The sequence below is a fragment of the Danio aesculapii genome, chromosome 2 (assembly GCF_903798145.1).
Source record: "Danio aesculapii chromosome 2, fDanAes4.1, whole genome shotgun sequence".
NCBI classification, from domain to species: Eukaryota; Metazoa; Chordata; class Actinopteri; order Cypriniformes; family Danionidae; genus Danio; species Danio aesculapii.
In genome coordinates, this window is record NC_079436.1 from 39,353,734 (window position 1) to 39,367,029 (window position 13,296).

The following is a 13,296-nucleotide window of genomic DNA, read 5'->3' on the forward strand; positions in this document are numbered from 1 at the left end:
CGTGATGTTTCATGCTGAGCCTGAGAATGATGTCCAAGACACTTATAATAAATCACAATTTATCAGTGTTTTTGAACAAATAGCATTTATTTATAGCATTTTCATTTAAATACACTCAAAAAGGACTTTTAAACTATTTTAAATTAGTTGAACATAATTTTTCAGGACAACTTAATTGTTTAATGTTCAAGTCACTTAAATAAAAAAAAAATATTTTTAACTTAATCGATGCGTGATGGAAATAAAGGAATTGTGTGGAACCCAGCATTTTTTTTACAGTGTAAGTACTAGCAAAACACAACATATATGGTTCATAAAACACATGCTGATATATACTGTATAGTGATAGAAATAATAATTATTTTTAAACAATCATAAGATGCACTTTAGGCAACGCAGTGGCGCAGTAGGTAGTGCTGTCGCCTCACAGCAAGAAGGTCATTGGTTTGAGCCTCGGCTGGGTCAGTTGGCGTTTCTGTGTGGAGTTTGCATGCTCTCCCTGTGTTCGTGTGGGTTTCCTCCGGGTGCTCCGGTTTCCCCAACAGTCCAAAGACATGTGGTATAGGTGAATTGGGAAGGCTAAATTGTCCGTAGTTTATGAGTGTGAATGAGTGTGTATGGATGTTTTCCAGAGATGGGTTGAGAAGGGCATTGAATTTCCAGAAAAGGGCATCCGCTGCGTAAAACATGTGCTGGATAAGTTGGCGATTCATTCCGCTGTGGCGACCCCGGATTAATAAAGGGACTAAGCAGAAAAGAAAATGAATGAAGATGCACTTTATTAACATCAGATACACATTGTTTGGGGTTCTACAATGTTTAATATTCTGCTCCCTGTTAAACAGCCACTTTAATGTATTTTTTGGGACAACTTAATTGTTTAATGTTCAAGCCACCTAAATTTGTAACAGAAAAACTAACATGTTAACTTAACTGATTTGTGTTGGGACAACATGAAGGAATTGTGTGGAACCCAGCATTGTTTTACAGTGTAAGTACTAGCAGGGGGGGCAGAAGCATTCAAAACTTTCGTGTGAAAGGGTTAAACACACAAAAAGCATTTTGGGTGAATGAACCCTTTAGGATTAGAGACATGTTCTGTGTTTTAGTTCTTGTTATGTTGTCAGTATTCAACTGAAAATTGTAACATCTGTATTCAAATGAATCAATAAAATCTTAAAAAAAAACACCCCAGGTGGTCTTTTACTGCTATCTGGAAGGCATCATGGGTCATTAGATTTTATAACACAAAAGCGAACATTCTGGACCCTGTGTATACCTGTGTATATTCAGTCCCGACAACTCATGATCTGATCATCTGAGACGGATGTTAATACCAGATGCTAGCAGTCTGGGGAAAAATCCAAGAAACTGTGCTGAAACACAGAGGTCTGACACAAAACAGGGCTGTGTGTGTGTTTCTACACATACTGTATGTGAATTTGAGGAACACGGGGAGTGTGTGACCGGCATATTGTTCAAAAAGGATTATATGCCACTTCGCATTTAGCTCCCCTTGAAGAAATAACACAAAGATGTGAAACTCTATACCAACATGTACGCAAAAAGAAAATACATTTGTCAGTGCAGAGTTAGAAATAGAAAACTGCTGGAGCCAGATGCAGGCAAGATTACATGACAGGGACAGATTAACACGTCAAGTCCTGTGTCACACAATATGTTCAGGAGAAAAATGCAAAACAATCTGGGTTGAGTTTAGTAAAACGTTACACCACTTCAGCGCTGTATTCCCAAAGCATTTGATTTCTGGTTTATTGCGAGAGCAGCTGCCTGCAAACAAAAACATTTTGGGGTGTGTTTGTACTTTTATCCAATTTGCACAATTATTCGGATCTGAAACAAAACAAACTGCATGTCATAATAAACCCAGATAATGGTGCAATGTGGATTCCTCCCTTTGAGACACTGACTTTCAAATTATAAATAAAGGTCAAACGTTTCACTTTCATGCGACCAGCTGTAGTATAGAGCAAAATACAAGTGTTGGAGAAACAGCAGCGCTCCTTTAAGGAGAACAAATAAATCCTCTTTATATGAGATGTAAAATAAATAATTTGTGATTTCCAAGAAAATTCAATAAAAATATATCTTGAGCTGAAAGTTTCAGCTCAAGATATATTATAGATCATTTATTATAGCTCATCAAATATGCTCCTAATTGGGGCATTTTGTGTGTGTTCCTGTTAGTGTTTTCACAATACTGGAATTTTGGTACCAATCAGTACTGAAAAAAAAAAATTATAATAATTCCTGCTAACATTTGAGTGATGGTGAGCAAGCTTACTTAAACACTACTAATTGGCTATTGTGTTCACTTGCTCAACTGAAATGACTGTGATTGGCCATGAAGGTCGCCAGATCACCGTGCAAACCCAGAAACAGGAACACTGGAGCATTTAAAAGCTGCCAAGCCCAACAGCGCAGCAAATGGATGTTTTTAAATTTTTGGTACTGACTGTTATAAATTCCAGTATCATGACAAAACTTCCTTTAAATGCAAATGAGCTGCTGATTTTCAGAGAATAGTGGATTTTTTACATGCTACTCTGACAAAAACAACAAAACAAGTGAATCTCACACAACCAAAATGCCAGAAACGACCAGTAGTAGATTGAAGCCTAGCGTGTTCAGACCAAAGCCAGATATCAGATGTCTTTCCATTAAAATTAGATTTAAGCACGACACTGGAATATCGCATAAACCTTTGAAATTAAAGGACCGCTTCAATCACTTCCTGATAAATTGGTGGAAAATCTCTCCAAAAAATGGAATATGCTGTGGTAGAAGCCAATTTGTGCCTTTTTTCTTATATAACAATTTGCACCACAGAAGATCAAACATAATGTGTCTCCATCAGGCATTTTTTTCTAATTGGATTATCCTACTCTGTTGTGCATGTATGTTTTTATGTACATTTTCAAAATTTGTGGACATCTTGACACATTGCCATAAACCATTTTTATGTGATTTTCTTAAATGATTTATTCCTGAATACGCATATATATATATATATATATATATATATATATATATATATATATATATATATATATATATATATATATGAGGATAGAAACATAGCTAATCATGGAGAAGAGGAGGTTATTTCTGAACCAGGATGTTTCTGAATGGTTAAAGAATACATTTATGTAGTTGTTTTCAAGTAAAATTGAATCTCATCAATGACTATTTTACAAACAGCTATCACACTATTAGTACATTTCCTTAAAGAAAAATGTTAAAAAAATTATCTGAAAAATTTATGAAATATGCTGTCAGTGAGCATAACTGAAATAAATCTAATGGCAGCTCTAGTTTCTCATTGACTATAGTAACTTTAGCCACATTAGCCAAACATACATAAAGAAGATTTGGGAACGTTCTCAAACTATTAAGTGACCCTTGTTTTGTAAATGAATTTAGAGTATGTAGCACTGATACTGAGCTTTCCTTAAAAAACAGTGTTGAAATGACCCAAGTTTGAAGAAGTTCAATATATGAGTTTCCTCATTGGCTCAAATTTCAGAAGTCTGGATATGTTTGTGTTCAGTGATTCATCCAACAACAGTACAATTATACTATATAATATAATTTGGCATTGTAAATCTCCAGTGTTGGGCAGTAGCGTCGCTACTTTCTAAATCAAATAGCTTTTCAGTAGCAAAGCTATTATTTTAAGCAAGTAGTGCAGTCGTGTCCACACAAGCTACATTTACTGATCACAGATCATTAATGATACTACTGCTATTCATGGAGCTGTGAAGCCAGTCTCTGGCCGATGAAAGTAAATCCATATGATAGCAAGAATGGCGAATGCTTCTTCTTAGTGTTTTACGGTGGTCAAAAACAAACTTTTTGATGAGTTACTGCCACCTCTTGCTCTGGTCGGTGACGTCGCTAACCACTCATTGGGCTGACATGATAAACTTGCTTGATGGAAAGATGCCTGTAGAGGAATTATTTCGGAAGCAGGATCATACTTCGAGAAGTATTCGTTTTAAAGTTACTTCTGATGCTGTGCTCTTGTTTTAGTTAAATTAGTTTTAAATTTGTTCACTGTTTGTTCTGCAAATGTTCCCAAGTGCATTTACATGATAATAATAATAATAATAATAATAATAATAATAATAATAATAATAATAATAATAATTGTAGTTTAATGTAAATACAGTTTTTTAAATATTTAAAATACTATAGTGTTTTTAAACAATACTATTGGGAAATAATTGAATTTATATGCTGTGGTACTTGTACAACAAGTTATACAAGTATAGTTATATAGGTATATACTTTCATAAATATTTTCCTTTACTAGACATTACTATAGTATTTTAAATGGGCAACAGGATTTCTTGAATTGTTTTTTTTTTTTTGCAGGCTCGTAAAAAATTATTTTTTCTGTTTGTAACAGCATATTAATTGCAGTAAATAACTGAACTTAACAATTATGCTGCATATGCTTCATTGGCGGTTTTAATTGATAACTAAGACAGAACTGACTTGGATTGAAGTTGGTTTGATTTAAAAATGAAAAAAAATTGTTTAGATGTAGCTACAGTAAGCTACATCAACCTTGTAGCTTTTAGTTTATCTTGCTATTCACCAGGAGGTAGCTTTTAGCGTAGTTAAGCTACATTTTAAGTAGAGTAACTAATAGCTTAGCTCACAACATTTTCCAAGTTAGCCCAACACTGTAAATCTTTAGCTGCTACAGCACATAAACAAACATGGTAACTGCTGACGAAAGATTAAAAGGTGGATAAATATAATAAGATCTGGTGCTACGTCACTAAAGAAACTAAATCTGAGCTGATATTTACATGCTTGCAGAATAAGGATTACCAAAACAAATTTCCTAGGTTGTCCTGTTTACAAGTTTTCTGGGTTGGAAGAGGCACAAGAGACCCGATTAAAGCATTAAACTGTGAAAAGTCAGGTTTGCAGGATATGTCCCCTTTAAAGTATACATCATAAAAACTCAAAGTGCAAAGTGAGAGCATTGCATGCTGGGAAACTACTGCCATGTGTCTTGGCTCAGTGCTACAACCCACAGATATTCCTTCCTTATTCCTCTCATATCCTCTTTTCATCTGTTCCCTCCTCACAGTTTTTTGCTCCTAAAGACGTGAGTCATTCAAGCTCAGATGCTTCTCCACCAGGCCTCTGTTTACAGATCACTTCACTCTTTGTGCTTCATATGGTGTGCAGATCCTCCTTTGGGGTGAATTTAGATAACTTACTGCAATGCTGAGAGGCAAGTGACCATAAAGAAACGGGGAAGTGAGCAGAGGAACAAAACAGCACTTTAAAAATTAATGTGACTGTTAGGCAATAATTTACAAGCTACGAGTGAGAAAATGCTCTCATAAAGTGGAAAAGTATGCTGAATTAATCCTAAAAACACAACACGGCTGTAAAACAAACTATAACTTGGTGTTTACAGTTTTAGTTCTTGGTAGCAATTACAGCAGTGAAATATGTGGTGGTGAGCTAAGTCTGGAATTTAGTTCCTTATCGCCAGTGACTTTAGCAGTAAAGCACAATTACATCCAGACAATGGGTTTTGTTTTATTATGAAGCAAAAAATATATTTAGTTTATGTATATATATATTTTTTTTCTCTACATTTCCCATGACTATTGCTTTACTGGGCTATACTTAAACTAAAAATGATTTAAACCAAATTTTTCAATTGATATCCATGCAGTTTTAGAAACATCATTTCATTTAGACACTATATGGAATAATGCTATTATAATTTCTTTCACATCACAGGGTGGTGGATGAATTAAATGGTAACACTTACGATAATGCTATATCAATTGATAGCAATGTATTTATTAACATAGACAAAGAATAAACAATAATTAATTAGGATATTCACATTTTTTAATGTTAGTAAATTAAAATAAAGTTGTTCATTGTTAGTTGATGTTAACTCATGGTTCAGTGTTAACAAGCATGAACTTAGATTTTAATAATGCGTTAATAAATGTCGAACTATGATTAATAAATGCTGCACATATATTGTTCATTATTAGTTCATGTTAGTAAATACATTAACTAATGAAACTTCACTGTAAAGTGTGACCAAATAAATGAACTATAAAATAAAGAATGTAAAAACAATAGGAAATGGGTGATCAGTTGTGATAGCTAAAATATATGCCTTGCCTTTAATATGCATATCTATATCCCAGCAACATTAAAATACCTTTAGTAACCGTTTTAAAACTGCATGTTACTTTTGAACATTACTATAATTATTATATGTTATTATAATTATCAATGCATGTATCTCATGACTAGTCCCAGACGGAATCTGAAGACATTTTTTGCTATTTCTGCAGAGAATTTATAGCAAAAAAAAAAAAAAACCTGTGAATTTATGAGGAATGATTTTAGGAGTATCATGACTACAAACTTAATATATAAAATATAAAAAATAATAATTGTTTTACTTTTATTTAATGTTTATAATGCAAATCCAATCAGATCCACTTATTTGGTAAACAAAGCAAGTTTCTCATATAATATATCTACCGAAAGACAGAAAATATTACCTTTACAAACCATATTATAAATAAAGCATATTACATTTTAATATTACTATTGTTATATCACAATAATATTAGTGAAATCTGTGGATTTCTGCGCATGCATATTCCATGTGGGCCTACTCATGACTATAGCATTACAATTACTGCCTGTAGTTTTAGGAAATATTTTAATTTAGAGCCTAAATGTCAGGATTCATTATTTTTTAAATTTCTTTCATTTAACAGGATGCTGAATGGACCATTTAACAGCAAAAAAGTGATCAAAACAAATTGTGATCACCTAAAACACCTAAAATATATGCTTTCCCTTAAACATTAATTAAAAAATTATTGTATAATCAACAACATAATAACAGGATCAAAAGTCTGAAAAGTACATGATATGTTTGAAAAATAACTGTTGTCAAGATTAATAACGATTAAATAATGTCACAAATATTGCATTACATATTTGTTTTTTTTTTTCTTTTTAATCGTAGAGTTTTTTTAAAGAATTATGCATGTTAACTTAATAAAAGAGTATGTTTTTTTTTAACTGTGAATGATGCATAAAATGTTTAATAATGTGGTTACTATTTATTTGGTGAACTATTTTCAAATAGTGAGGCAACAACATTCATATAGTACTAGAGGGTTGGGATTTTAATATTTGTTTATTGAAATTTAGAAGTGTAGTGGAGAAAAATATGTTTTCATGTAAGTGCATACATGTGGAATAAATAACCAAATCGATCAAGGAAATAAAAGACTAAATGAGGTTCAAAAAAAGCGATCAAAAGATGATTGTTTGATGAGGATAGCTGATTTGCCTGGTGGTTGATGATTTTTTTATGTTATTATATTCTGAATATTTTTGTTCCTGTTTTAAAATGTGGAGGAACTGTATGTTTTTATGCATTGTATTTTTCAGCCATACTTTGTTTTGTTTTTTTACAGCGAGAAAACAAGCCCAGAGCTTTATTGTGTTTTTATCCTCAACTGTTTTATTTCAAAATGTATGGGATATTTTTGTACAGTTTGTCTAAAATCTGTCAAAAAAAATATCAATTCAATTCAACTGTTGTCTACAAAGTTTAAGAGAATATTATATTTGTTTAGAGACTACAAGAAAGCTGTTTTTATCATTAGCATTTTTCTGAGCCGAGCTGTTTAAATGAACTGCAATAAAGCTAAACGTGCACTGAAAAAATGTACACCAATTGATGACAATTAAAATAGTAGCTTTCTCTTCTACAATCTCAATAAATAAGCTAGAACTGTGCATCAGAGCACCATTAAAAGCACAAACATAGCAATTTGGGATCAAGATAAATAATTCTATTAATAATTAATAATGAAAGCCACAAAGTGTACAAAGACAATCTATTATAGAGCAAAATACGAGAACAAGCTTTATACAACCTTTAATAATCACACCCAAATGTTATAATATTACTGTTGTTGAAAATATCCTTGCAGTGAATGAAAAATAACTACTGTGAGATTTCACACACTGGTCCTTGTTAATGAAACATGAGCAGAATGTTTAAATCCATTCTTTCATAAACTGTCCCATTGTTTCACTCAATTGAAAGTGATGATTTGCAGAATTAATAGTCTCAGTGTTGGTCATGAATCAGGCACAGTGTTTATTTTGTCTGAGTTGAGAGAAGGCATTTCACTCACGTTTTGGCACTGTGTTTCCACGTGGCCTGGAGCAACGTGACTTTAGAACCAAAACAAGCATTTCACGTTCAATCAGTTCTAAAGAAATCAACAATCTACAGTACTCAGCATTTCCTGATTTCCATGACACTATAATAATAAAGGTGTAAAGCATTCCTGTAGTTTATAACATAAACAAACCACACTGCTGAGGGAGAGAGGAATTTAAAAAAGCTGATCTGTAAATGTGAAAGCAGAAGTGGGAGGAGATTTCTGATCACTCCCACTTCATTTAAAAGGAGCCGATCAGTGACCAACTTGCACACTGTACTGAACGCTCAGGACTCAGATGGACTACATTATAATACTGAAAAACACTGGTAAACAAGAATAATGGACAACCGGAATGTGCTAAATAATGGTAAGATTGTTATGTTTGATTTCATTTTTGTCACAATAGATGGAAATACTAATTACTACTTGATTTAAGTCAAATATTTTGTGATTATATGAATAAAACATGCTTATTTTAATTAACTAAAACCATCATTACTTGAAATGTAGTACATGTTAACTGAAATGAAAAACTAATATAAACAATTCATTAATAAACAAAATATAAATAGAAACCATATTTTAATCCATTTAGCCGTTTTCCGGGTCCGACAAGCTTAGCTTAGCATAGATTATTGAATCGGATTAGACCATTAGCATCTCGTTCAAAAATTTCCTACAAAGCTTAACTTCTGTAGTTACATTATGTACTGAGACCAATGGAAACTATACCAAACTATAGAACTATAGGAACTATGGTACACTATCACATCAACTATAGGAACTATACTTTCATTCCAGTGTAATTATCAAGAAACTTTTGCAGTTGAATGGAAAACGGCAAAGTTTAAATATTTAACTTTAGCAGAGTTGTAAAATGAGGAGTTTTCCTTTAAGAATCAATCTAATTTGCCTTGATCTCTTGTCTTTCAACAGCCTCCAATGACATCACCCCGGTTTTACGGCTGTTAATCGTAGGCCAAAAAAGAACAGGAAGAAGTTCGGTGGCCAACACAATTTTGGGCAAGGAAGCATTCAATACATGGGGTGGAGCGGAGAGTGCTGTAGCACATGGAGAATCTGAAGGCAGACACCTGATGGTTGTAGACTCCTGCGGATGGGGCTCTGACGAGAACCTGGTCCCCAAACAGGAGAAACTGGAACTATTTAATGCCCTCTCACTATGTGAGCCCGGACCCCACGTCCTGCTTCTAGTCGTTCCTCTTCTGCACTTCAGCCACTCTGAAAGAGCTGCTCTTAGGAAACGTATGGAGATCCTCACAGAGGGTGTATGGCGTCATACTATGGTTGTATTTACATTGGGTGACCGTCTGCGTGACAGCATACAGGACTACATTCAGGCATCTGGGTCAGACCTCCAGTGGCTGATGGAGAAGTGCAGGTACAGGTATCATGTTCTGAACAATAAAGCACCGCAGAACAGACAACAGGTATGCAGTCTGCTGGATCGGGCGGAGGACATGCTAATGGAGAACGGAGGATGGCACTTCTCCTTACATATGTACTGCAGGATGGAGGAGGAGTGGAATCGAAGAGAAAGGGAAATGAGAGAGAGGATTCTGGAGAGGCAAACCAGTCGAGGACTCGCTGTCGTTCCTAATCACAGTCGACAAGGTGGCCTGCATGTGAACGATACGCTACTGAAATTAGTTTCCCATGGATAAACCCTGGATACAGGACATTATTCTTTCAGCATGAACTCATAGCGAACTGTAAATATGTCACAGTCAGAAATGGTTGTAAAGTTTAATTAATGTTTGATGACTAAATTGGGGGAGATATAAGGCTTCAGTCAAGGAGTCTTATGTTAACATTTCACCCATAGTTAACAAACAACATACAAACAGGGACGGAAAAACCCAGCTGAATCTGTATGTATATAACCAGTCACAGAGATTAAATGAACAATATTATTGTAAATGTTATTTATAGGGCCTTACGAAAGATTTATTTTAAAATTGTATTTATTTATTTTTTTCAAATTTCTTTTTCTTCTTATTAATACATTTTAGTAATCAAAAAGCTTAGTTAATTCAAGAACCTTATTCAGTCTAACAAGTTTTTAAGAATGTAATGAACACGTTTTTGTAGGAAACCCTATGATCTGTCACGATTTCTATAAGAAATTCTGACTTATTTTGATGGGTTGCTGTAAAAGTGCTTGAGTTTCTCCATGTAAATGATATCCTCAAATTAAAACAGCAAAATATTTTACAAGTTGGTTTGACTTAATAATCTCAAACATTTGTTTAATTTGACATTGGTAAAGCGACACTACTTTTGATTCATTCAACCGAGCTTTCCAAATTACATTTCTATGACTGATTTTCACTATTGAACTTACACTCACCGGCCACTTTATTAGGTACCTGTTCAACTGCTCGTTAATGCAAATTTCTATTCAGCCAATCACATGGCAGCAACTCATAGGATTTAGGCATGTAGACATGGTCAAGACGATTTGCTGCAGTTCAAACCGAGCATCAGAATGGGGAAGAAAGGTGATTTAAGTGACTTTGAACATGGAATGGTTGGTGGTGCCAGACAGGCTGATCAGAGTATTTCAGATACTGCTCATCTATTGGGATTTTCACGCACAACCATCAAATACTCAAATAACTTAAAATAAACAGCCAAGGTATGCAGTAGGGTATCTCTGAACGCATAACACATTGAACCTTGCAGGAGATGGGCTACAGCAGCAGAAGACCACAACGGGTGCCACTCCTGTCAGCTAAGTACAGGAAAGCGAGGCTACAATTCACACAGGTTCACCAAAATTGGACAATAAAAGATTGCAAAAAAGTTGCCTGGTCTGATGAATCTCAATTTCTGCTGCGACATTCGGATGGTAGGGTCAGAATTTGGCATCAACAACATGAAAGCATGGATCCATCCTGCCTTGCATTAATGGTTCAGGCTGGTGGTGGTGGTGGTGTAATGGTGTGGGGGATATTTTCTTGGCACACTTTGAGTCCACCAATTGAGCATCACGTCAACATTGAATATTTCCAGCACCTTGTTGAATCAATACCACAAAGGATTTAGGCAGTTCTAAAAGCAAAAGTGGGTCCAAACACGGTACTAATAAGGTGTATCTAATAAAGTGGCCGGTTTCCTGCATTGCAGAAATTATAGAGCACTATATCATTCACTTTATGCAAATAGTCAAGGGTTACATAAGCTCAATATGGAAACCAATAGGATTAGGCAAACACACAGATAATACTTTACAACATCTTACACAACAGATTACAACCAAAGCGATAAGAGATGATCATAAAACACAAAGGAGCAAAGTGACGACTCCAATTACTTCCAATAACTTTTTTTTGACAGTGGTGAATGAAAACGAATGATAAAAACAAAAAAAGAACCAACAATAAAAGTGTTTTGCATCTCTTTTTTGCTTGTTGGAGTGTTGCACAAAACCCTTCTAACTCATTTCACTTACCCATTCAAATTTGATTTGCATGTACAAGGCTTTTTGCATGCGTTTACCAGCCAGGACTGTATAAAAAAAAATCAAAAAAGAGGAACTGAACTGGAACATGACGCAGAACTAAAAGATCTATGTCTCCTCATGACTTCCACATGACACGACAACGTGGACATGATTCATCAATTCCATTAATTCGCCTTGCGCATCTCTTATCTCTGTTCCTCTCTCCATGCAAGCTCTCATATCTCTCACCTTTACCCCTATTGAAGAGGCTTCTTCACATCATCAAGTCTCTCCACCCCTCTCGTATTAATACTCTTTAAGGTGACTGATAGCCATGTCATCTCAGCATCGAGCCTCGAGCAGCAGCTTTAATTGATATGAAACTTGCACACCATTTTTATCTGAAGAGGTGAGTTCCTTTAATGTGCTACTCAGGATGAGGCATTTCATTTAGCAGATCAAAGCCGGAGCGCGAGAGCACCGTTAGAGGCCCTACTTTCAAAGTGAAATTCTCTCTCTCGTCGTTACGCGGCATGTCAAACATCATCTTGTTACGGCTGGGTAAACAGACCTGAGTGGAATGATGAGAGGAACATCGAAACACCTTCGCTTTACAGTCCCCGCCTGTCTCGAGCACATGAACGCAGACACACACTGAGTCAGCCACCCTCATTTGCATATGCTGATAGTTGCTAATTTATGTGTGCCAATGTAATGCTCCTGCTGGCAGGCATGTTATGCTGTACGGGGACAGTAGAGAGAGACGTGATGTCCGGGAAGAGTCTCTGTGGACAGAGGGATTCGTTTCAGGGCTCTCTTACAGACACTTTGCCCATTAAAACAAGTGATCTACTGACCCCTTTTCCACCCGCACGTCTCTGACCTTGAACAACAAAACCAGCAGACCCAGTTACCACATGTAACAGAGCCAGACTGAGTTGCAGAAATAGACTGGCTCTCTTGTGCACAGTTTTCTCTTTGTGCTGTCACAAGAACACAAACAAAGATGTTACTTGGGTGATACCAACTCAAAAGCAGTATGCATCACTCATGTACCAATATGCGTTCTAAAAGGGTTGATAAGGTACAAAGGACAACCCTAATTTTTATTCTGAAAGTAGCGAGGACTTTTCATTGACCTTTACTCACACAAAACTGATATTTTTAATAAATCAGTATTTAGTATGTTTTATAATACATCTTTTACATATTGATATGTAGGCCTACACGGAATCTGTGTGCAAAGAAATCTGTATATTTCTGCAGATTTTTAGCCCATCATTGAGTCTATTTATTTACTTGTGTAAATTTATATTAATTCAGTTTTTTTATTAATTTCAGTAATACTATTTACTAATATAAAAGTGTTTATTTGATTTATGTGCAATAAAGTTTGTAAAGTCATATTCTCAGTCTTTTAGTAGTTATATTATATGAAAAATTTGCTTAATTTACCAAATAATTCAATCTAGATGGATTTACACTGAAAATATTAAATTAAACTATTTTTTTTTTTCATATTTTAAGATTTTAGTTACGATACTCTTAAAA

At 34.8% G+C, this 13,296-nt stretch overlaps 2 protein-coding genes across 2 annotated transcripts in view; one reads left to right on the forward strand and one right to left on the reverse strand.

Moving 5' to 3' along the window:
• Positions 1-13,296, reverse strand: part of spsb4a (splA/ryanodine receptor domain and SOCS box containing 4a) — an 88,967-nt gene that overhangs the window by 22,235 nt on the left and 53,436 nt on the right. The gene's annotated exons all lie outside the window — the stretch shown is intronic.
• zgc:136870 (uncharacterized protein LOC664693 homolog) lies at positions 8,559-11,107 on the forward strand. The gene is made up of 2 exons (XM_056479223.1): positions 8,559-8,646; positions 9,216-11,107. The coding sequence occupies exons 1-2, from the start codon at positions 8,619-8,621 to the stop codon at positions 9,962-9,964; spliced, it is 777 nt and encodes a 258-aa protein (XP_056335198.1). The 5' UTR covers positions 8,559-8,618; the 3' UTR covers positions 9,965-11,107.